This window comes from Trifolium pratense, linkage group LG2 (assembly GCF_020283565.1).
Source record: "Trifolium pratense cultivar HEN17-A07 linkage group LG2, ARS_RC_1.1, whole genome shotgun sequence".
In the NCBI taxonomy this organism is placed as follows: Eukaryota; Viridiplantae; Streptophyta; class Magnoliopsida; order Fabales; family Fabaceae; genus Trifolium; species Trifolium pratense.
In genome coordinates this window covers 32511130-32537643 of record NC_060060.1, presented here as the reverse complement: position 1 = coordinate 32537643, position 26514 = coordinate 32511130, and the positions used below count along the sequence as shown (strand labels likewise).

At 30.1% G+C, this 26514-nt stretch overlaps 1 protein-coding gene and 2 long non-coding RNA genes across 7 annotated transcripts; 1 reads left to right on the top strand and 2 right to left on the bottom strand.

Annotated features, from left to right (window-relative positions):
* The first annotated feature begins 770 nt into the window (after positions 1 to 770).
* LOC123910546 (MADS-box transcription factor 23-like) lies at positions 771 to 13845 on the top strand. 4 transcript variants are annotated; one of them, XM_045961694.1, is made up of 9 exons: positions 771 to 903; positions 1115 to 1340; positions 7243 to 7321; positions 12479 to 12531; positions 12745 to 12844; positions 12938 to 12979; positions 13061 to 13144; positions 13332 to 13486; positions 13583 to 13845. In XM_045961694.1, the coding sequence occupies exons 2-9, from the start codon at positions 1159 to 1161 to the stop codon at positions 13596 to 13598; spliced, it is 711 nt and encodes a 236-aa protein (XP_045817650.1). In that variant the 5' UTR covers positions 771 to 903; positions 1115 to 1158; the 3' UTR covers positions 13599 to 13845. The 4 variants fall into 4 exon arrangements, with proteins under 4 accessions (XP_045817650.1, XP_045817649.1, XP_045817648.1 ...); XM_045961693.1 differs by having other exon boundaries at positions 12470 to 12531; XM_045961692.1 differs by having other exon boundaries at positions 808 to 903; positions 1112 to 1340; positions 12470 to 12531.
* Positions 11966 to 12663, bottom strand: LOC123910548. The gene is made up of 2 exons (XR_006810230.1): positions 12316 to 12663; positions 11966 to 12208 (listed from the first exon to the last, which is right to left on the bottom strand). It is a non-coding gene; the product is annotated as an uncharacterized LOC123910548 (long non-coding RNA).
* Positions 13229 to 25791, bottom strand: LOC123910547. Of its 2 annotated transcripts, none has more exons than XR_006810228.1 (4): positions 25633 to 25791; positions 25438 to 25536; positions 14548 to 19791; positions 13229 to 14453 (listed from the first exon to the last, which is right to left on the bottom strand). It is a non-coding gene; the product is annotated as an uncharacterized LOC123910547 (long non-coding RNA). The 2 variants fall into 2 exon arrangements; XR_006810229.1 differs by having other exon boundaries at positions 13229 to 14811; positions 19686 to 19791.
* Positions 25792 to 26514: the final 723 nt, after the last annotated feature.

Genomic DNA, 26514 nt, shown 5'->3' with positions numbered 1-26514 from the left:
GAATACGAATTTTACAAAATCCACCGTTGGATTGAAAGTTTATATCATATAGATCGTCCATAATTTTTTTAAAAAAAATCGAAAATTATTTGATATGTTATTGTGACCCATCAAAATTAACGGTTTATGAATTTTAATTGAATACCGTTAATCTTGATGAGTCTCAATAACATATCAAATAATTTTTAATTTTTTTAAAAAAATTTATGGATGATCTATATGATATAAACTTTCAATCCAACGGTAGATTTTATAAAATTCGTATTCGTTATAATAATATTCGAAACTTGTGCACCATGGAAGACTTAGTGAAGTCTTCCATGTTAGCCAAAGCCTATTAATAAATAACGGAAAATAAATGTAATACAGTATTTTTATTAAAATTTACCGAATAATATATGTCTTTATTTGACACAGGAAAAAAAAAAGTTACGTTCGAACCGAAACCATATTAGACGAAGTCAGAAGAATCTCATATTCAAACTCAGAATTCTATAAATAATGTCTTCGAATTTAATCGTTATTTGTGAAAAATAATAATAATATTTTTAATAAAGTAATTTAGTTGTTAGAATTCTACCCTAAAATAAATAAATGAAGTGTCCAGAATTCAAACTTCGAATTTTGCATATAAAATGCAATGTTTATACCAACCGAACAAAACTCACGAGTACTAAGAAAAACAACTATTATCTCTCTTTTATATTGGACACCTATAAATAGAATAAAAATAAAAATTATATAATTGTGGTAGTGACTTTTGTCCTAAAGCTCTTTGGTCTTTCCATATAAAGAATTAAAATTGCATCACATATAACTCTTATACGAATCTAAAAACAGCTTTGTCAAGTTCTTCATCTTCTACTTCCTTTTCTCCTTACTATTCACTCCTATAATCTTCAAGTAAGTCAAACATTTCTTTGGATTTTTATCATCCATGATTATTTTACTCTTATTTTCGCTTTTTAGTTTTTCTATAAGCATTTTCTTTTTTCTATTAATTATGATTCAAAAGATTTAATTTGATCAACTACCTCACCATATTAATCAATTTTTTCCCCTTGGTCATGAACAAAGATCTAATTAGAAGAGTATTTGTTTGTTGATCTAGCAGGTGAAAGAAACCCTAATAAATATTTTTAGGAAATTAATATTAAGATGGGAAGAGGAAAGATTTCAATTAGAAGGATTGACAATTCAACAAGTAGGCAAGTGACTTTCTCAAAAAGAAGAAATGGATTATTGAAGAAAGCAAAAGAGTTATCAATTCTTTGTGATGCTGAAGTTGGATTGATTGTCTTTTCCAGCACTGGAAAGCTTTATGATTATTCAAGCACTAGGTACCATATTTAAATTTAAATTATTAATTTTTTGATAGTATTTTAAATTATTGTTCTAAATCTCTCCTTCTCTTATTGTTTTAATTAATTTCTTCGATTTTCGATTTATAAACTTAGTGATCTGAAATCCAAATTTTTAGTTGTCTTTGGAATTACATGTTTTTTATTTACTTGAGGAGAAAAAGATAAAAAAAGATAAATTAATCTCATATTAAAAAGTGTAAAATTAAATTAAATTAAATAAATATACACTATATATGTTTTTTTCTTATATTTTCCATTCAGAAAAATAAAATACCTACGTTTTTTGTGATTGTGATTGTTGTCTATGTTATTTCATGGTTAGTCTAGTTGTGTTGAAGAGTTGCATTATTAATTAGGAGTTTTTGTATGACAATAATTTCTTATGATTTCCCCCCTTGTTTGATGGGTTGATAATTGATGATCATATAAAAAAAATATGTATGTCATCTTCATTTTTTTTTTACTAAGTATGTGTTTAAGCTTAGTTTCACTCCACACAAAATGTAAGCTTCTACTTAATTTCATGTTTCACTCTATCTATCTAAAAATTCATCTAAATTTTGAATATATAAGACTATGTACTCTTATATGTGTAAGTAGTTAAAAGTGGCACAAATGTGTATAGAGATTAAGGTATAGAGATTAAGGTATTGTTTGGGAATCAATATTTTGCACTGAACACGATCAGGAGAATGCAGGTGCATACCTTTTGTTTTGAAGTTTTCGAAGCAATAATTAATAATATTATTATGAAGTAAATCTTAAAAATATAATGGTAAAATAAAACTTTAATATAAAAGACTACAAGAAATGTTTTTATATGGATAATTGAGATTCAATATATTGCAATCCACGCATGCATTGTCTCCAATGTTTTTATTTATTTAATATGATAGTTAATAAGGAGTTAATTAAGTCATAAGTAGATTAAGAGTTCAATTCTAACACCATATGATATTTGTCAAAATGTATACAAAATCCAACTATAAATGTTAGCCACTTATAATTTGGTTATGTTGTTTGGTGTTTGTGGCTATTATTACATAGGACATGGTTTCAAGATGGTGTAGCTTAATGTGTTGGTATCTTTGATCATCTTTCTTGATGTAATGCATGAGTTGTTACCCATTGCACTCCCTTTTTTAAGGATCAATTCTTATATTTTAGACATTCATAATTTTTATGAATAACCTTTGGATTCTTTAGATTGTATTCTTAGGTGATTGTATCTCTTATTTTGTTTGGGGGATAATCTTGGGTTTGAATACTACTTGTATTTCTTCTATTGTACGTTTGGGGTTAGTATCTCATTGCATTTGTTTCCAATTTTGTTTATATAATTGCTACTAAGAAAGAAAAAAAAATTAGACATCCATAATTCTATTTCTCATACACTCATTCAACATTTTATTGTTTTTCTATCTCTCTCTTCCGCATTAATTAAAAATTGACCTTTATCAATCTTGTTATTCAAAATTGATCTTATAGCATATTCCCTCCGTCCCAAAATATAAGCAAAAATGAGTCAAAGAAACTTGATGTATTTTGTTAAAAATTTGGACCAAATACATCCACTTTAATTGACCACCTTTTACTTATATCTTGAAACGGAGGGAGTAAGTCATTATTTAGCCAACTGCAAAACTCTACCTTTCATTTAAGTCCAATAAGTTTAACTTTGATCAATGTTTTCTTTTTCTTTTTCTTTCTGACTTGCTATTGCTCATATTCGAACCCTAACATTTGCTAGCTAGTTTAATGTATATATACCATGTACTATTATTCAGCTAGAAAGATTTGGCTATCTTTGGTCTCACCCACTTAAAGAAACTTAGCTAATCCAAAATGTCACTCGTATCTTGTACATAAAGATAACTTTTTATAAGAAAAGTAAAAATATGTAATATTTATAATATGTGGGACTTCTAATATAGACTCATTTTAACGGCGAATCTTACTATTTTTAGTAAATTTTAATAAAATGTAATATTTATTTTTCATTTTTTTTTATCAAATTGTTATTTTACTAAAAAAGTAAATAATAATAATAATAAGATTCCACCATTAAAAACATCAACAATCTATATATTAGAGAGAGGGTTAGTGGAGCAAATTTATTTTGTTAACAACTACTCATGCATACTCAATTTAATTGTATAAGCATTATTAAATAGGAAAAATATTAATGGAGATGATTTGTCCCTTATAACTTAAAAGAGAAAAATTTTCTTAACTAGCTTTTTGTCCCCAATAATAAATATAAGGGGTACTCGACTCACAAACAAAAAAGTTAAGAAAAATATATCAACTCATCACTATATCTGAGAATAATTTTAAACACTATTCATAGTATAGACTTGTACCTCCCTTTTTCTTTCCCCAAAACCATTTCCATGATAAGAACATAATCAATTATTCATATAGTATAGGCCACTGTTATGTTGTTGGTACTATGTTGGGTTTGAGTTGTTTTAGTGAGCTTTGGTACTATAACCGTTTTACTCTCCTCTTGTACTGCTTGTGCAGAGGTTAGAGTATATATATATAAATTTAGTATTTTAAGTTGGTTCCTTATCTTTTAAAAGTTTTAAGTTGGTATCTTATCTTTTCTGCAAGTTTCAAGTTGGTCATTCCCATCAAATTTTTCACTAAAATTTGGACACATGTCATCTTTTCAAGTGTGGTTTCCGTTTGCCACGTGGCCAAATTTAACGGTAATAGTGAAAAATTTGACGGGAGGGACCAATATGAAACCTGCAGAAAAGATAAGAGACCAACTTGAAACTTTTAAAAGATAAGGGACCAACTCGAAATCAAAAATAAAGATAAGGGACCAAAAATGTAATTAAACCTTTATTTTGTGAGTGGTGTGTTTCCCCTTTTGATTGTATAGTTAGTAATGCCATTGGGGTGGGTATAGAGATTCATTATGCATTTGATTCTCTTTTATTGTTTTGGTGTAGTAATATTTGTAATTGTCTCGAAGTATGAGTTAAGTAACTCTTGTACTGTTACCTTTTATATTAATATATATATTTGCAGTTCAAAAAAAAAAAAAAAAACCAAATTTCCAACACTCTTTAAATCGCCTAAAAAACTGTATGTCAAGTCAACAACAACCCCTTTTTCCTTGCCGACTTTGAATCTCAAACCTTTCTAAAAGTGTAAACAAAGTACCAGGCAACGCATAAATCTTCCCAAGCCAATGATACCTAAGGAAGAGGTGACCCTCCGACTCAACGACCCTGGTGCACCAAACGCTACAAGCCCCCGACGCATCCTCAATAATCGCACCATTTTTTAGTAAATTTCGTCAAGTTGGTATATGACAATGGAACAGTTGAATAGAAAACATTATGACCTTTAAATGTGCATCAGTATCCCACTTTTTTTCCCCAATATTTTACATTTTTCCGGATCCAAAGAAAGGAAGGAGGAATTTTCACTTAAATCCATGTAAAATGGGTGAATTGAGAATATACCTCCGTTTTGATTTTGCCATTGCCAAGAATCCTAATTCTCAAGTTGATACTTGAAGAAAACAATTACTTGGTTTAGTTCATAACGTTATGAAGTTATAGTGAGATTTATATTGGTTCATCCAATGTGGGGTTTCCAATCCTCACAACTGTGAGGTTTTCACTATGACGCGTCAGAAACTTTCTCAACTCCTACACCTAATTCTTTGGAACTTTTACAATATGTATTCTCTAAGCCTCAACAAGACTACAATCACCTATAAGTCGCACTAGACACTAGAAATTAAGTTAAAATATATTTTAGGATTTGCCTCAACACCCTATAATTAATTGGATGTACTCTACTTTCAAAGCATTGCATCAATAGTAAATAAGGTTAGTTTAGTAAAATTGACATGTCTTTTGATAATCATTACATTTATTAATATGTGTGTATTTTATGAGTATTAGGCTAGCAAGGTGCTAGACACTAATATTGACTTTTCTCTGTGTTTGGTGAAAGAAGGAATGCGATTCATTTCTTATATAGGAGTCACTAGGAGATAATGAAGAGAGTAGTTGAGAAATTATATTGAGTAATGAGGCGGTGGTTGAGTAAACATAGGGAGTAGTGGGCGAGTTCATCTTCCACTCTCCTCGACCTCTTCCTAGTTTTTAGGTCATGCTTTCCTTAATGGTTATTGCTTAGTCATTTGATAATTACAACCCCATTGTATGTGCTAAGTTATAACGGTTGTGAATAAGGTCCAAAATGGCATGACAGTTCAAGCGCCCTAACCTTCTAAACTCTATCATGAACAACACTCATTAAAAAGTAGGGTTTGGAGTTTGTGGTTTAGAGTTAGGAAGTTTAAGATTAGGGATTTAGGGTTTGGCAATTGTTATTTTGGGTTTGGGGGTTGAAGTTTGTTGTTTAGGATTTGGTGATTAGGGTTTGGGAACGGGAATTTGGGGTTTGGTGATTAGAGTTTGGGATTTTGGGGGTTTGAAGTTTGTAGTTTAGGGTTTAGAATTTGGGGTTTGGTGATTAGGGTTTAGGAATTCAGGGTTGGTTATTAGGGTTTGGGAATTTTAGGTTTGGTGATTAGGGTTTAGGAGTTTTGGGGGTTAAAGTTTGTGGTTTAGGGTTTAGAATTTGGGGTTTGGTGATTAGAGTTCGGGGTGATTACCCTAACCAAACCCCAAATTCTCAAACCCTAATCACCAAACCCCAAATTCTAAACCTCAAATTCTAAACCAAACCCTAATCACCAAACCCCAAATTCTAAACCTCAAATCTCCAACCCTAAACTCAAAACCTCAAATCTCAAACTCTAACCTTCAAACCCCAAATCTAATACCCAAAAATTCAAACCTCAAATATCAAACTCTAAACCATATACTCCAAACCCCAAATCTAATACACAAAAAATTCATAGCCCAAATATCAAACTCTAAACCCTACACTACAAACCACAAATCTCAATCCCTAAACTCCAAACCCCAAATCCAATACCAAAAAATCCAAATCCCAAATTCAAACTCCAAACCTGAAACACAAACCATCAAACCGTAAATTTCAAACACCAAAACATAGTCGACAACTCCAAACCCTAAACACTAAACCCAAAACTTAAGCCCTAAATTTCAAACCCTTTTATTTCCTACTCGAGAAATATTCTCTCTCTCTCTCCCAAGTCTATCTTCCTAAAAGTAAGTGACATTTCGCTTAAAGATTTTATTTTCTTCACAATGAAGCAATTGTCACTGTATAAATCGCCTTAAATTCGCTTAGCGAATTGTTCCATACAAAATCCCAAAATCCATTCAGAGCATCTCACTTATAAACACACATTCAGGGCATCTCGCAACCGATGTGGAATCCTAACAAAGATTGGGGTAAAATAACATGTTTCATATTAAATTAAGTTAATAAATGCTTTAACAATATATCAAATATCTGGTAAATTTTTCACTTATCATTAACTCAAATACTGATGCTAGCTCAAAGAAAATAAGGATTGTTTTCATCTACCGAAGATTCTCAACACTCACCTCCCCTATAAGAAGTGTATCATCCACATATGTAAGATGAGATATGCCCAATGTCATGTTACAAGATATGTCATGATAAAATTATATACTTTTTGTAAGATTTTACATTAAATTATACTAAATCAGAAAGAAAAATATAAAATTTTACAGTAAGATACTACTCTGTAAATTCCAAAATAATGTTATGTCTGAAATTAGTATAATAAACTAATGTCAACTTTCTATGAATGGCACTAAATTAGTAAATAACAAGTAACTTTGAGGAAATCATGTGAAATAATAATCTCCTTAGACTATATTACATTTAATCATCAATAGTTGCCAAATGTCAAATTTTATTTTGCTGACTTTCTACATTATGGCAGCATGAAATCTGTTATTGATCGCTATAACAAACAGAAAGAGGAACAACATCAGCTAATGAATCCTGCTTCAGAAGTCAAGGTAATTATTACTATACTATTCATCTAAGTGGTGAAACATCAAGTTACTAAACACATTATTCTTGTTTTTGGATTAAATATAACATTGATTATACCATGAAGTTTGCATCTATATTCTTCCTCACTTTGATTCAAAAGATATATGAATTGTTGTAATTATGAGAGTGTAGAAACTAAATCATTTTAGGAATATATATTCTAAAATATTAATATGTAATTAAATATGACAAACTACATATTGCCCGTTGAATATACATGGCCCGACAATGTCGCATAGTGAGGGATAGTCTTACTGGATTGAATTGGCACATTGAGCCTTAAACAATCCACACAAGATTTTTAACACCAGACTTTCACCTGAAATTTTAAGGTATTAGGTTTATGCGTCCTCTCACTTATATGTTGTTCAGCATCATCTCTTTCGAACAATTTGAGACTTAACTCATACTCGATAGATCCCAACATCTCCCCTCAAGTGTGAGTCTCTGCATGTCTACGAGCCTTCGCTACTCACTCACTTATTTCTCACACATCAACTAAGAGAGACGTGTGTGTACATCTTCATCTAAAATCTAAAGGCATTAGGGATTTATGGGTTCTCTCACTTATATGTTGTTCAACATTATTCCGACTAATGTGAGATTTAACTTACACATGATGCATCTCAACACATAGTCATGACTCTTTCAAAATAATTTTATTACATTTGCTGCACACATATGAAAAATTCAATAATTACTCCACAAAATATAGAATCAAAGTGCTTATGTGTGCAAAGAGCACGTATATACTTGTATTTAACCTCCCTAATAATTATATGAAAGAAATCATTAAACTTCATAACATTAAGGGACAAAATAGGAATCTTGAAACAACCTCTAACATAAAAATTAAATTATAAATTCTTGTTCATTATAGTGACAATATTTATTCATAGTATGTTGTAGTGAGTTTACAAAATCTTAACATTTTTAAACATCAATTTTTCTTTCTTTTTTTTATGTTAATCTTCATGTTGTAGTGAATTGCATAATAATCCGCCTTATTCTCCGCTGCATAATATTAGTATATAGACAGCTGAGAGTAAGACATAATTGTTATTTTAAGAGTCCTTGACTCTCTTTGTTATGCTTCCACTACTAGTGTTCGTGGAAGCATGTTTCAACCAAGAGGTTCAAATGCATGCATTTAGGACACAAAGGTGATAGTGATTATATATTCAAAGACATTTAGTCTTCTATGAAATTATCTTCCTTTTTCCTAAAACTAATTATTCATCCTTACAAGATTCCTTGTTAATTAAAACTCTACTGCCACTCTAATGCTAATCAAATTATAACGAGACTAGTCTCATTCTACTAACATACCAATTTCTTCTACCTGTACTTTCACTAGAAAAATAGACACATTACTAATTACTTAAGAGACTACTATTGCAACACAGTTCATGTTGAATACTTACTTGCAGAGCAAGTAACAGGTCACCAAAGCTTAGACTAGATAGTTTAGCTCAAAATTGTTATGGTGAGCATGACTTAGACTAGCATATCTTAAGAAAGTTAGTTAGAGTTTGTTAGCTTCATACACTATATATAGAAATTTCTGTAACCATTTTCATTGATCCAATTTTAGGTATTTCATATTCTCTTCATCACTTTATCATATGTTAAAAATTTTCAATTGCTTATAAGTCCTACATCTTATCGACCCTTTCCTCTCCTCTTCTATTGAAGGCACAAATTAAGCTAGATTTAAGCCAAAAGGTTACACACAACAAGAAAGTATGTATTATATGGAGACTTTTTCTCCCGTCATCAAGATGAATAAATATCAGATTAGTTTTAACTGTCGTTGATGCAAAACATCGACGTTCACATCAGTTAGATGTGAATAATGTTTTTCTTCATAGAGAGAACAACTCTATGCAGTTCCATAAAAGATATACCTTTGATAACTAACATGGTTTATGAACTTTGTGAGAGAGAGAGAACCGAGAGAAAGGTGAACGATCCTAAAAAGTATATTTGGAGTTTTGTTTTTGTGAAAAGGATAAGAAAAAGTAAGGAGACCCCCAATCTTTGTGAAAAGTATATTCATATATCATGTCAGCCCAACCAGTATAGAGGTTTAAAGTCCTTGCTTGAGTTCCTTGGCTCTTAGGCCGACCCTGGCCAAGGTTCTATATGCGCATGTTTGGATTCACTTTTGGTGTAAACTAAAAGTGATTTTGGAGATATAAAATTGATTTTGGTATGTCTTGAAGTTCTAGATTAAAATTGATTTTGCTTATAGAATCTGATTCTAACTTAGAACTAGCTAGGGTTTGTTATGGCTAAAGTCATGGTAACAAAAACTTCATGTCCCAAAAAAAGTAAGATAAGCTGTATAAGATAGCTAATGAAAACAACTTATAAGTTACATGAAAATACTTTGACTTTATTTCATCTTTTATTATAGAGTATAAATAGCTTATGTACAAACAGTTAAAAACTTATATAATAAACAGATCCTTATTTAATCAGGAATAGCAAAACTGTTTTTCCTTTCTCATTTTTATGGTATATTTGGAATTTGTGATTTTGGACATAATAGGCCAAGCCCAAGACTTTGGAACACAGTCAAGGAGCACACAAACTACTTATATATTTCCAATTTCCAACAACAAATGGATTATTTCTCAGTTTTTATATTATATATTTTCTCCTTATAGCTTATTAAGTTCTGTATACAATCATCTATTTAGTGATTGCTCATTTTTCTGAAGCAACCATAATTCCCAGAGTAGTGTTGTTAATCTTAAGGTCTATTAGGAAAAAGGGAACTAGTTTTTTTATTTTAGAATCTAGTGAGCCCAGAGAGCATTCTTAGATCTTCATCCATTTGGACCGGCTATGAGACTAATCTCCGGTTAAAGAGGACTAGTTAGTTAGTTAGTTAAAGGGGTTAGTTAGATAAATAAATAAATAAATGTCTTATTAGAGTACATGCATATTTGAATCTACTTCAAGTGGTAGACAAACTCATTTTTCTCTATCTTTTCATCTATCATTAGTGTTCTTAATCTGTTTTTCATTCATTGTTTAGTTTGTCCATGCAGTACTGTTTGATTATGTTAGATTTACGCATATGAACTTATCATCTGATTTACACATTTTTAACTTGCATGAAAATCTTGTTATTGTATGATTTAGTTATTTACATATTTTTATTGTGGTTTCTAGTTGTTATTTTTACATCAAATAAACTCTTACAAGTGTATGAATCTGTTTTGGTTAACCAATTTCTTTCAACTCTCATCTTTTAGAATCCTTAGAAAAAACAACACAAAGCAAAGATGTAAACAAGAGATTATGAAAAGATTAGAGAAGCTTTGGAAATTCAACAAAGCAGTAGGGAAAACTAGTATAAAGTAAAGATGTGATTTGACTTCTTCTTTTTTTTGTTGACGTGGAACTATAATCGAGGTTAAGTACAACTACAAGATAGCAAAATCAAATTTAAAATGTAAGTTTAATGAATACACACCGTCAATATAATTTAATTTTATATTTACGTCCAATAAAAATGATCAAATCTTTCATGTCATATCAAGAAAGTGAAGTGACTTAACGGAATACAATGTTGTTGATGTTTGACGGTGTAAAACAATTTTTACTCTACATATTATTTTATCTCTATTAATATGGGTAAAATAAATACTACTCCGTCCCAAAATATAAGCAAAAGGAGGTCAACAAAAGTGAATGTATCTGGACTAAATTTTAAACCAAATACATCAACTTTCATTGACCAATTTTTGCTTATATTTTGGGACGGAAGGAGTATAATAAAGGGTAATAGGGGGAATAAAACTCTTCACTGACATTCAATTTGCAAAATCGATTAGAAGAGTCGCAGATGCTACTATTTATTACTTCTGTTGAACTCAATTCTAGAGCATAAAATCAATTTAAACACCCAAACAACATTAAAGCATGGTCATACACTAAACGTTAATCTTTTTTTTTTGGTACAATGTTAATCTTCTAATTGAAATTCAGAAATTGATTTGCCACATTATAAGAGTATAATCTCTTTGACTATAGAAAACCCTCGTTAATTCTTTCCCTTCGAATTATTTGTGAAATCCATCTAAATTTTTTTGAAAGTTGAAGGTTGGAGGGATTGGATAAGTATTAATATTAAAAGAAATTATTAAAGTTTATTAAAAAAAAATATGTGCATGTGCAGTCCACTTTAGATAACCATTTTAAAATGCTTCATTGTAGATATTCTGCACTAGGTTTTTAGATAATATCATTTTATAAGATAGTTTGTAGGTTAAGTTAAAAAATTATGTAGGTTGTTATACTCAAATTAATGAAAAGTAGTTAGAAAGCATATATTCCATAAAAAAAGAAGTTAGAAATAATACATGGTTTAACAGAAGACACCTTCCTTATATCTCTAACAAAGTCCCCTTATATATTTTAAAACATGAAGATCCATTCAGCCAAAAAAAATGAAGATCCAAATCAAATCAAATCAAATTTCAAATTAAATCACATGGATTCTCGGTGGTTCGACCAATGAACCAGTGACCTAATACCCTCACCGGTTCGATGTCCGGTCCGGTTTTTAAAACACTGCATGTTGGTATGTTTGATTTAAGATAAACTCCATGCTTCAAATTAAAAGAGCTCATGCGTACTACAGATGATATAAAACCATTCATAGAAAAGATACAAAATGCATATAGAATACACCAGAATGCAGACATGTAGATTCGACATAAACAGTTATCCCATGGTGCCATTTGAAACATGTGAGGCTAACCAATAAATAGTATCTATCATACATGCTCCCACTTCTGTGTCTCTCTAACAACTTCTCCTCAAAACTCTTTGCCCTGTTGATGGAAATGGAATCATTGCCAATCAACTAATCCAGAAGTGTAAAACAATACCCCAGCAGAATAATAAAACTAAAAGTAGCAAAATGATCTGGGCGAATCACCATATTAGCAATGATGTGTTAAAATCCTCTTCTTGTTGGTTCTTGTCCATAATGTTGTTCTTTGAATTCTCTACATTACAGCTATTGCATTTTAAATCATTTTCTTTAGTAATAACTGTTAAACATATTTCATATTTGTATTTCTACTTCCTAGTTTTGGCAGACAGAAGCAGCAAGCCTGAGACAACAACTGCAGTACTTGCAAGAAAGCCATAGGTAAAATAAATAAATATATAAATAATAAGCACCTAACAGTTGCATAATTGTAATAGGAGTATTGAACCTAACATGTTAATAATGACCCTTTTTTGCTAAAAGATTAGTACATTATTCTGGGGTGAGGGGGCATAAAAAGGAAAGAAAAGGGGAAGTTTTGCCATCCATTTCAGATGAAAATGTATTTTTGTATTTTCTTTTCGGTAAAAGCAGGCAATTGATGGGTGAAGGACTTGCTGGTTTGGGTATTAAAGAACTGCAAAATCTGGAAAACCAGCTGGAGATTAGTCTAAAGGGTGTTCGAATGAAAAAGGTATGCAGGATCAATTCAAATCTCATCCATTCAACATTACGTATTTGTTACGGCACATTAATGACTATTACACTGTCATTTATTTCCCTGTAGGATCATATTTTGACTAATGAGATCAAAGAACTACATCAAAAGGTATTGGGAGTCTGGTTTTCTAGCTGTATTAGACTAAGCTTTCCCACAAATTCTGACCAATTTCCATTAATGCCATTGTAGGGATCTCTTGTTCATCAAGAAAATGCAGAACTCCATAAGAAGATGGACCTTGTCCAAAAAGAAAATGCAGAGCTACTGAAGAAGGTAAATGATAAAAAAAAATGTTAATCATCTTCACGTAAATAAATACACATCATAAAAGACTGAACACACACAGACACAACCATATCTGCACAACATGTTTTTCATTAGGCCAAATACTACTACATCTAGAAGCTAAAAAGCTTCAAGTTAACTTGTGCTAAACCTAAACAAAAGATTTGGATATTAGGTTTATGAAGCAAGGAGTACAAATGAAGAAAATGCAAAAAGCAATCTTTCATGCACTATCAGAAACGGATTTGATTTACATGCACCTATCAGTCTCCAGCTAAGCCAGCCACAGCCTCAATACAGTGAACCAGCAGCCAAAGCCATGAAATTAGGGTATTCCCTTAAACTGATGATGTACAACATATAGCTTCAGTGTACACCTTTTCTTTCTAATTTCTTCAAAAACTAAACGCCTAAATTCTGAACCAGATTACAGCTGCATTAGCAAGAACTGTTCGATAATCACCTATGCTTTCAATTCTGAAAAGTTGTCACGAACCAGTTCAAACATATAATCATGCTGATATGTGTGGGATCTTGTAGTTCAACAACCACATTGTTCAATTCAACAGAATAGAGTATGATATTTCCTATCAAGAAGCTTACAATTGCTATTAAGGATCAGACATAATGATTGCCTCTGTAAATTTTATGAAATAAAGATATCAATGATTGTGCCTTGTGTTGTTTTATATAATTTCTACATCTCTCATGATCAATTTAATGGAATTTGGAACATAACTACTTTGTGCCTGCCTATACATGTGTAGTTCATACTGTCACGATAATTATTCTATTCCTCTCAAACGATAAGCATGACTTGCGATTCTTCATAATGAATTATACATATGAATTGCCAAACAATAACGTGGGAACAGAGATATCCCTGAATGTGACTCAATAATCTTGTATTGATCAGCCAGGTATATAATGCTACAACATAAATATAGGAGTAGACAACTTACATTTAGGCCTCCTCCGGATATATCTAACACACATTCAGCAGAAACAGAAAGTTATCTACCAGGAATAGGAAAAACTTCATGTTTAGAAGCACACCCAAAAAAGTATATACATAGTTAAAGCATCTGATATTCTGATCAAAATTTCAATCATTTATTAGTATGCATATCGCAGCTGACATCACAAATACACAAGGAAAAAGTTACCATGTATATGGGCACTGTCTCCATATGTTTGAGAACGCACAAATGGTTGTGTAGAAACAATCATTCTTGACTAATCCAGGAAGTCCTCATTCCATTTGGAAGAGAACTCAGCTGTAGGGTGACATCACTGACTGTATGATTATAAGAGTTAAATGAATTGCAACTGTGTTCAGAAAATTCAGATACAAACAATTATTTTGGGGGGAAATAACTATTAGCTAATACCTGATAGCACACAATTATGTCTAAGCAAAGTTGCAGCATTTCATATTCGCCCTAAACCCTACATATTGACGATCAAAGGTATAACGTTAATCACATAGCCACATGTCATGTGGCACAATCCCCGTGGTCTCACTATCACACTAGTGAAAAGTCACAAGAGCAACAGTATATGCCAGTAAGTGAAAACACTTACCTAATGAAAAGGGTGGCCATCAACAGTATCACATCAAATGGCTAAAATAAATAACAGTATCAACAATACAACTGGAAAAACAGTGGAAAGGTATGTTATAGCACTTATTATTTTACAAATTTTTTATACATAAAATTAGTATGAGATTGCCAATAATAACAATAAAGTTGCTTTTCTTGTGGATGCATCAGGTGTGCAATAGAACAATTTGGTGGGCTATCAAAGTCTAGGCCTATACTCTCACAGGTCAACCCTGGATTACTATAAAGATCAAATTCATCAGAAAAGCAAAGTTCGTGTGCGTGAACCGTGAAGGCCAGTGAAGGCAAAATATAAAGATTTTACACAAGGAAGCCTATAATGAGTAAAATTCGATTTGTTATGAACCAATCTATGTAGCCCAAAAATTGTTAAACCACAATCCTAAAGTACAAAAATTGTTATGAACCAATCATGTACAGAAAGCAAATGATTCCTGTAGTTCCAATCTTTTCATAGGTGACGTGAATATTCAAATGATTCCTGTCTATATTTAAAAAAATGGTAATTGTAGGGCTGTTCATGGGCTTTAAAGCAAATGCACAAGTTATCAACATTACACGGATGAAATAAAGGACATTGATGTTTATAGAATGATTATAAATTTTGTCTTAAAGCATACTTCAAGGTTCAAGAGCAACCACTATAAGAATTCAAAAATATCTGATTGTATGATTTATCAGCATGAGGGGACGGATCTATTGATAATATATTTAGTAGAATAAACCACCAGGAAGCAGTAAAGCCTGACCATGGGTCAAACTGAACTGGGTCATCCATATTGATTTTGGACAATATTAAATATTATACTAGTGAGAGATGGGCAGTGTGTTGGACCTCTCATTAAAAAATACTATGTAAGGAAGGGAAACCAAAACTGACTTGGCAGTTTTTGTATCAATTTCTGTGTCAGTAAGTAACTATTTATGAGCAGTTACTTTCTAGTGTGTATGTGTGTGTGTGTGTATTTTCTGTTGTACTAGGAATAAATACGGAAAAGTCAGAACAGAACATAGTTGGTTATCCTAGAGTATTGTGTGATTATTTGGAAAAGGAGAGACACAAGGCTCTCAAACCCTTGTGGAAACTGTGACTGTGTTAGCTTGTCCTGTGTAATTTCAATTTTGTGCAAGTGTGTTTAACTGTGTACTACTGTCTCTGATTTGAAACTCTTCCCCAGAGAATAATTCAATAAATTAATTGTTATTTAGTTATGAATCCTATTTTTGTACCAGTTGCTATCAGTGTTTCGATATCTGAGAAAACTCTCATCATAAGCCCTCTGCTTCATCTTTAAAGAAGATTTTTACCAAACCACAGTTCACTGGCCCTCCTCTCCTGCCTACCATCTTAAGTGTTCCATTTGCTAAAAGCCATGTTGCAAGAAAATGAAATGATAGAAAGCAGAACTAGGGGAGTAATTACAGATTTGGGTAAATCTAAAACATCGCTGCAAGTTACAAGGGTCTATTTGTTTTTAAAAAATGATTTCGGGTTCCTTTGATTAAGCTTTAAAAAAATGATTTTGTTTTGAAAAAATCTAGATATTCATTTATGGAGATTTAAAAAAAAAAAAAAAAAAACACTAAAGCTACTTTACGTTTGTTTACTGTCAAAAAAATCTTCTTTTTTTTTTAAAATGGGAAGCTCCTACACTTAGGTTCCTTAATTTTAAAAAAAAAATAGATTCTTGAAAAGCTATTAGGATTAACTTTTCATTTTGAGGTTAAAAATGATTTTTTTTACAGAATGATTTTCTAAAAAATCTATAACAAACATTATCAAAATGATAAAATAGATTTTTTCTTAAAAAAATCCAAAACAAACAGACCCTTCATTTTCTGTGTTGGCATTTATTTGCAAAACAGACACCTTTTTAACTTTGTTTCCTTTTACCAAATATTTGAAAGCAAAATTGTAAATAAAAGTGAAAATTGTTTTCACTGCCTCCTTCACAAATACTTTAAAACAACAAAGCAGGAGAAAACAGAGTGGTAGTTTTGTGAATAAAAGTGACAATAGGAAATGTTTCTTTTCTTAACTAAGACACCTCAGGTTTAAACCACAACCGTGTAAATGTTATTTCATTCTCTTCTCAATTAGGATATAGGTTTATATGGTAGTTAGTTACTAGTTAGCTAAATTTCTGGGCTGAGACTCAACTTGTCAGCTTGTAATTAAATATAATCTATATGAGAATTCTCCAGCTGGAGAACACAATTTTTGGCTTACATTACATTTCTCTGAATTTGCAAATAAAGTATCTAGAAGGCTTGTAGAACTCTTTTTTCCAACAATCAAGAAGTATGCCTCTATACACCAGTTTAATAAGTTTCATTTTTAGTTGACAGAAAACCAAATCCCAAAACAAACCCAACATTTGCATAACCATATAATGATTTTGTTATACACTAGGTGTTGCCTATAAAGCCCACTGTGTTGTACCCATATCTGATATCATACATGGATAATACTCCTAGTATATGTATCCGTAAAGCAAAACAAGATAAAAACAAAGAACTATGGAAACTGCTCCTGAGAGATATTCAAAGCTCCTCTAATGTAAAAAACTTATCCTACAAGATAATCTAAAATGATATTAACATATTGTAAGATATATTCCAATCATTTAACACTCCAGCTCAAGTTTCATAAGTTTGTTATATTACAAAAGAGAAAAATAACCAAATAATATAATTTACATTGAATTGGGAAGTTGGGACTAAATCACAATTGGGACAGGATAACTTGTGTCTTAAGACAAAATGAATGCCAAACTACAACTGAGACAAAACCAGTGCCAAACCACAACTGAGACAAAACCAGTGTCAAACCACAACTGAGACGAAGAAACCAGTGTTTTCAAAGAAACACATCAAACCATAGGTCAGATCAGAGAAGCAAGGGTAGATCATATAATGTGGAGGTGCCGCAGAAGTTACTAATAGTGGAAAAACCAAATTCTATTTAGACCCACAAGACAAAAGTGGCCTTGAAAAAACAAAGAAAATCCCACAAACCAAACTTGACCAGCGAAGTGGTGAACAGGCAGTAAGAAGGTTACACGCGGCCTTCAAATGCCGACTGAAACAAAAAGCTTTGATGGCTGAAATGTGAAGGCAATGTCCTACCTCAGTTATACTAGTTGAAGTTCTAGGGTATTAGATAAGCAGAAAGAGAAAAATTAAAGTGTGCATTTGATCTGCTAAAAATGAGGGATAAGACAAATTCAGTTGTACAATGTTTGATTTTAAAACTATTTATGGGACTAGACAAATTGGGGGTAAGGGACTGGACAAAAATATTTATGTGCCTCACTAAACCACAAGACAACTTGCTTATCAAAAAAAAAAAAAAAAACCACAAGACAACTTTTTGTCCCAGATATAAGTTGTTTAAAACAACAAAATAATCTTTTGTCCACAAAACATCATACAAGACAAGAAGTTGTTCAATACCTTAAAACTTTGTCATGTATTGTTTTGTCCTATGTAGTACTTATCTTTTACAAATCAAACGGACCTAAGACTTTGTATTACGAATATGGTTTAGAATGATTATTATTATTATTATTTGATACAAAAAGACTAAACATCAACTCTTTTTTATAGGGAAACAAATCATGATAAAGCAAAAAAATATAAAACTAATCTTAAGAGATATTCTAAGATAAGAAACTAATCCTACAAGATACTCTAGGATAATATCAAGATATTATAAGATAATTTCCAATCTTCTGACACTTGGAACGATAAAACTATATTGATAGTTTTTTTTTTTTTTTGAATTACTATATTGATATTGTTAAGAGTACCATCATTGGATGAGATAAGCCTTGAACATGGATTTATATGTAGAGGCAGTCCTCTCCTTACAAGCCGGTTTTGTAGAGTTGAGTTAGGCCCAACTCAAAATCCATTGGGCCACCTTCTATTAGGTTTCCTCTACAGTACCACCCACCATTTATATCCATGCACCAAGCTCAATAGTGTTGGACGCGAGGGGGTGTGTTAAGAGTCCCAAATTGGATGAGATAAGGCATGGACATCAGGATATAGGTTTATAAGTAAAGGCAGTCCTCACCTTACAAGCCGGTTTTTTAGGGTTGGGTTAGGCCCAACGCAAATTCTACGAGATATTAATGTAAATGATATATTGATGTTATTTCAAATGTCAGGATAATCCTTATTAATACTTGCACAAAACTTTATTTTCATTACATAAGTATGAGGATATATGGAAAACAGTTCTATCTAAATTGTCTAAATTACTCTAAGATACACCTTCGATATTATGAGATATTGTTCATGTATTCTAATAATGCACTTAACTGCATAGTTATAGGACCTAAAATGATATATGAGATTCAAAGTAGGACGACAACTAATCGACAAAAAAGTTAGCTCGCGTAGAGATGATAATGTTAAATTGGTTGAGTAGTGTCACAAAGCCAAGAAAAATCAAGAATACAATAATGAGAAAAAAAAAATGGGGTATTCATGTTTTTGTTTATAAACTCGTGAAGCGTCCGTAGACTGAATTAGTAAACTCGTAAGAGTTTGAAGGATGACTCTTCCTGATTCTAACATGAAACAAGATTGAAAGTGAGAAAACTCATTTTTCTTACATAGAATTGTAGAATTGAGTTGACTTGATAGATTGACAACCTTGGTTATGTCGACATAAAGCTTATCAGGCGGCCAAGAGGCATCTATCATTTTTCTAGCTCTACAAGATCCCTAATATTTGTGTTATAATCAAAATGACCCCTTTTTAATTATGTTGTTATTTTCTTCCAGTAAACTCAACTCTCCAACTACCTAGTGAGATTATGCATGATTACATTTGAATACAGGTAATCAACCTTCCTTTCTCTTTTATGAGACAGTTTAAGATAATGCCATACCTCTAATAGATCATAAAATGAAAGACATGTGGATGTAAGATTCTTGTTATTATTGCAGCTGCATAGCTAATCTGAACACAATACTCCAGTTCAACGTGCATCTTTTCTGGATATAAATAAAGGGGGAGATGTCATAATTATTTATCAATGAATAGAAAATGACTATATATTAAAATTATAGGAGTGCATGTTTACAATAACTTGGTAGATAATGATAGCTAAATTAGTTGTGAGCTTGTCTTACAAACAACTATGCTTAGTAGAAAAATGATAAAGTAGACTTAGTTTTTATTTTTGAATTCCTCGGGTTCTTGATAGCATGTCTCTTCATATTAAATTCTTAGAAAAATATTTCATATCCAATCATTAATCATGGGAAGCATGTTTATCAATAAACATGACTCCATTTAAACTTTTGCTACAAACAACAACCATAATTTCAATGAACATTAGCATTTTTTTATCAAGAAATTACGCAAATTTTCTTCTCTTTTATAGGACTAATTATAGTGTGACTAAGGAAGACGGGTCTTGAAAGTTAAATGAGTTGCAGCTGACAAGATTTGGTTGAAGATTCCCGAACCTTCTCCTGTTTATCTTGAAAGCACTAAATTGGATATATTGACATCATGTTTCAGTAACTAAACTAGCACTTAAACTAATTCAAGATTATGACCTAATTATATCTTTGAAAAAAGGGGTGTTGTGTTTGAGTAAATAACTCAATTCAGCACTTATTTAATAAACACTTATCATACAAGTTGTTTTCACAATCAAAGGAAAACCAAGGGTAAACTCTACATAAACTGTGTATTCTATAAGTTATCTTAGAAAAATTATAAAAATAAACAGAAAAACATGTCATGAGCATATTATAAGCTCGTCCAAAAACTGACACAAGTGCTTATGTCTTACAATAATTCCAAATAAGCTCTTCTAAAGTTCCCCTTAAAACTCTAAGCTAAGTCCACTTTATTTTCTAAGTGACTAAAGTCCACCTTAATTGTCTACATATACTACATTATACAAAATCTTATAAACCAAACTGTAAATAGAAAGGAAATGAAAGAAAATGATCATAAAACCAGTGCCCTTGTTAAAATTGTAGAGATATATGCATGTGATGAAAATTCATTCATTCATCCAATACTCCCTACATAGTACTCCTTCTAGTCTAATATATAAGCAAACATATATAAGTAAAGATTCTTTTTTTCATGTTCATTGAATAACTGATGTATCTGGTCTATATATGTATGACCAGATACATTGGTTATTCAACGAACCTGAAAATAAATATTTGCTTATGTATGAGACCGGAAGGAGTAAACCTAATTCGCATTAATACTCTCACAGTTATTATTTGTAACTAACTACATTAGCACACTAATGCAAACACAATTATAATGTCACCAAGGCATTAATGGATCGAAAATTGTGAGAAAAAAAATAACGCACTATTACTTGATTATGACAATAGAATTTCGAGAACGATTTCAGTATTTGACATGCAAAGATGAAGATAAGGAAAATATATATTAAAATAATGAGTTAGTATAAATAGAAGGAAAAAAATGAAAACCTAGAGAGATTTTTGTGGATTGAAGGCCGGAATTTTGATGAGAAGGCGGCGGAATGAGTGAACCACCGTGAAGCTAGGGCATGACGGCGAGAAGGAGGAAGAGAAGAAACGAATCGGTCGGAGTGAGTGACGTTGGGATGCGAGCGAGAAGAATGTGTTTGGCTTTTGGTAAGCAAAGGGAACGAACGAAAGGGTTCGGTTCGTTTCTAACCAATCACAAGACGAAGATCCTCCGCGGTGTCCAACTACCAACTGTATTCTCAATTTTATTTTCAATAAATAATAAATGGGTTTCAACTCCGAAACATGCATATCATCTGAATTAAGTTCACTAGACGATTTGTTCTGAGTTTATGTGAATTTATCCATTACTAATATATTAAAATCAATTACCGTCAAAGTTACTAATGTATTCTTATTACTTTTAACCACGTTATAAATTTTATATACTTTATTGTAATTTTACTAAAAAAAAATATAGAAAGATTTAAATATAGGAACAAATCAGATTATATATAAGAACAAAAACAATAGGAAAAAAAATTATAAAAAGTTTAGTCAATAAAAAAATTATAGAAAGAATATAGAAAAAAATAAAAAGAAACCGCATAAAAATAAAAATATAGAAATAAAAAAAATACTCTATAAAAAAAATAGAAACATAAACAATATTTTTCATTAAAAAAAAAGAAACAAAAACAATTTTTTATTATATAAACGAAACATAAATAATATTACTACAATGTTTACTAAATTATCCTAAATATTTCTAATAAAATTTCTAATTTTTGATTAAAAATATACATGGGACCATTATTTATCACTTAAACATAAAAATTGAATAAATAAATTTAAAAGAAATAATTAATACAATAATTCCACTTATATTTGAACAATATTATATAACAAATTTTTAAATATTTAATTTTAAACAAATTTTTTACATTAATATACTGACAAACTCAAATATCGAATAAAAGTCAATAGACCAGCGCGAATGCACAACTACTTTATAGATATAAGTTGTTGTACTCCCTTCGGTCCTGAGGTACTGTTTGACCTTTTTTTTTCCTTAGAAGTAAAAAATTAGGTCAAACAACAATTTTTAAAAGTTCTAGTAAGAAAAAAAAAACAACTTCTATTTTTTAAGAAAAATATATTATCAAACATATTTTCTAACCCTATTATAATAAAAAAAAAAAAAAAAACTTTTAACCCTTTTTTATAAAAAAAAAGGTTAGATTTATCAAACAACTTTAATTTTAATTTTAATTTTAAAGCTATTATTTATAACTTTATGATTAAATTAACTTCTACACCTAAAAAGAGTTGGGTCAAACGGTTTCTAAATATAAAGAAAAATCGACTTTTTTGATACATTATTTTTTTAATGTATTAAAAAATGGATTTTTTTAATACTATTTAGAACAAAAGGGAGAGTTAGTGTTTGGGTAAATTAGTAAAAAATGTTTATCACAATTTCATAGACTATTTATGTCATGTTTTAATAAACTCTCACAATATGCTTATTATTAGGCTTAAGAAGTAGCTTATGAAAAATTATCTCACCTGTATGCTTCATTATACACAATATTTGCATTTTTTTTTCTTTGCACTTATATTTTAAAAGTATCCCACTTATTTTTTTTAAAATTCATCTTTTGACTCAATCTTAAATATATAATTCCTTATGTAACTACACATCAGAACACTCCAATTTTCGTAAGTACTTTTTGGTAAACATCTTCAAATGTAAAGAGTTTATTGTATATTGCCTATGATGTAAATTCTCATGTTACTATAAGCATTTCTATAAGTTTATTGTAGTCTCAAAAAGTCCGGTCAAAAAAAAAAATTGTAGTCTCGAAAAGTACTTATAAAAATATTTATATTTATCTAATTGACAAGTTTTTTTTTTTCAGTGTTTTAATTGACAAGTTTTTTTGGTTAGCATGTTATTGGTACCACGCCGCTGTTTATTATTGACTAATTTTTATGAGAGAACTCACAGGGCACACAAGATAGATTTTCCTCTCTAGATCGAAATTTTGTATATGCAAGAGTTAAAGATCAATCTGCTAACCATTTATGTAAAAGACACCAAATTCTTACCACCTAAATTAATTAATTATTGGTTTAATTAACGAATTTTTGTATATTTTAAAAATTACTAATAGATAACTTTGTATACTTAAGGCTATCAATTTTAATAACCATTTAGTTTGGAGTTTAAATTAAACAAAGAGTGATATTTAGACAAACCTCCCTTGTTATCAATTTTTCATAATATTAATCCATCAATACTTATTCTCTCTTTCTTTTTTTTCAAATTCATACAGTGCCTTTTCATTTTATAAAGCTGCCTAAAATTTGTTACACAGATTCTCGTACTGTTTGGAGGACTACAACAATTTCCAATTTTATCATCATCTTGTTATTATCTTTACATTCTCATGTGAGATAATTTGAATATAAATTTATAAAATATAGATAATTTTTACCTTACAAATTAGTTTTGTTGGATTGAGTTAGATCTAACTATCAATTCTAAATTGGTATAAGAGCATTCCTTCAATATGTTATTCTTAATTTATAACTTCCCAATTTTATAAGATTCCTAACCTGCTTGCTCAAACAAAAAAAAAACCATAACAATAACATATTGGAGTACGGCAAAAGAAGGGAAAAAAAAACCAATTGAATACAAATGAAGAAACCTAGAAACAAAGGGTGTGGAAATGGAGGAGGTCGAGAGATGAAAAGATGATGGACGGTTTTCTTGTATTGTACATATATGATATGATTTATGAGATGTTTTGTATTCCAAAACATAATTATATCATTTTAAATTAAAATGAATTATAAGTGATAAAAGTGGATTCTAGTTAAAATAATAAGAGCAAAAGAGGAAGAAAAATGATAAGTTATAAGTCAATTTATGGTACTGCCGAATAGGATATTGAAAAAAGTTTTACTTTTAAAAAATTGAATGCACAAATTTAAAGCAAATATTTCTATATTAACTTCGTTAGCATGTGTCTTAAGCTACTATGTCGTAAACCTATGATAGAATGTGTGACCTATTTTTATCCATGTCTAGCTAATAAGAAACTATTTTATTTTTGCGAGTTATCCATGTTACTATTGCACACAAAAAATTAAAATTATTGAGCTTTTTTTTTTATCATGTTATAAGTATAAAATTTTTACCGTTCTTTAACAATAAATAATCTTCTTCAAAGAAGATGGGAGACATACAAGAATCGTTCTTCCCTTCCAACTAAATTATATCCGCACACAAGGTTAAATAATTAAACCTCTGACTACTTGTTTAAATGCACAAGACTCTTACGGGTTAAATTAATTCATTTTTATACCTGGTTCAATAATCAATTCATTACTTGTGAGTAGAATAAGTTTTTTAATAATTTTAATTACAAATAAGTAATTACTAACTAAATATCATAAAATGTTTAAAAAAATAAAAAACTAAATATCGTAAAAGATAACCATGACAGTTGGATGTTAAATTATACATAAATATTAAAAAAAAAAATCATATTTGCATTGCTTTATATTAAGGGTCATGATAAACAGTGCACACTTGTTAAGCATATCAAAAATAGAAATAAAGTTAATGTTGATAAAAATAATTTTTTACACTTTCAATGCATTAAATGTACGAGTTTCAAGATAAAATTTTCTTATTTATGTGTTTAACTAGTGAACCGAGTGCAATATTTAACATTTTCCTTATATTAAATACCAATCGAGCATCCTTACTATTAAATGTACTATTACTATTAACCTAACCAAATAAATGTACTAATTTAGGCTACACACGGTTAAGTAAATTTAAAATCAATTGATAAAAAAGTAAATTTAAAACAAATAAATAAATAAAAGCAGAAAAGATATAAAACAAATATTGTTGAAAAAAAAAAGAAAGAAAAATAAATCAACAAATATTTATTTATTACATAGAAACTCAATCTGATTTCTCATAAGAAAAAAAAAGCAGTTTGAAAGGCAAAAACACATGTGTAATATACCCCAAACTTTAAAAGAAATAAAGGTGAAAAATAAAATAAAAGAATATTTAGAGAATAAATAACAAATTAAATAAATGTATATAAACTAATATGAAGATATATCATGAATTAATCGTACCTAGTAAAAATAAAAGACCAGATCTGTCTCTATCATGTTTTGTAGCTTCCTCGATTGATGTCTGTAATATAGCCACCAAATTAAGTACAACAAATTAACCTGTTCACAATAATTAACCAAACATTTTAAGTTAATTAAGTTCAGTTTAATTCAAATCACCAACGTTTGAATTAAAAGAAGACAAATTATACTCACGACGGTGATTTGGAAGAGAAATGAAGGTGAAAAGGAATCAAGGGTTCTTCTTCCAAATATAATGAGATGATTGATAGATTGGAAGTGGAATAAGAATAATCAAAATCAGGATTATAATTCGAACAGGTGTTGGATAGTGGTACTTTAAAAACACCAACGTGGTTAGAGAGAGAACAAAATATCTAAGGTTTAATTAATATTAAATTATCCATTGGGTACTAATTTATTCCTTTATCACACAAACTAGTCTCACACTCGTGCGATGCAAGGGTGTTGTGCGGTATTTTATATTATAATAATGTTAAATTCATTTCTTTTAATCACATGCGCAATAACATTTAAAACAATTAAAATAGAGACATATTATCTAGATTAAAATATCAATCAATATATGAGATTTAAATTAAAACGAAAGCTAATAATTATTATCAACTATTTTTTCTTCTTCAGTTGAATTCAAAATATCTTGGAATGACATAAAATCAAAATGATTTAATGGAATGTGTGGAGCATCGATCTTGGTAAATGTAGTAGTGTGAGATGCACGGACATTATGCGTTGTTTTATAATGAAGCGTCAAAAAATTATTTGTATAAATAGTAAATTAATAATTGAAACAATAGATATTATCAAAATAATATAGCAATAAAACTTAATTAAAAAAATTAATAATATGAATTATATTTGTAATTGCATATCAAACAATTTATTTGTAGTGTTTCGTAAATATCATGTAAAGTCCCACTACAGAAATATCACAAATTAGACAATAAGAATGCTAAGAAAAAAAATATATTGAATATTAAAAGGGAAAGAAATGAAGAAATAAGATGAGAAAGAGGGTTGGGTAGAAAGGTTATACAATGACTATGATAAAGTGTT

Bases quoted from the DNA above. Each gene is read 5' to 3' on its own strand.
- LOC123910546 (XM_045961693.1), top strand. From the start codon at position 1,159: ATGGGAAGAGGAAAGATTTCAATTAGAAGGATTGACAATTCAACAAGT. The intron at 12,532-12,744 runs GTAAAATAAATA...CGGTAAAAGCAG, and splicing joins TACTTGCAAGAAAGCCATAG to GCAATTGATGGGTGAAGGAC. The intron at 12,980-13,060 runs GTATTGGGAGTC...ATGCCATTGTAG, and splicing joins TCAAAGAACTACATCAAAAG to GGATCTCTTGTTCATCAAGA.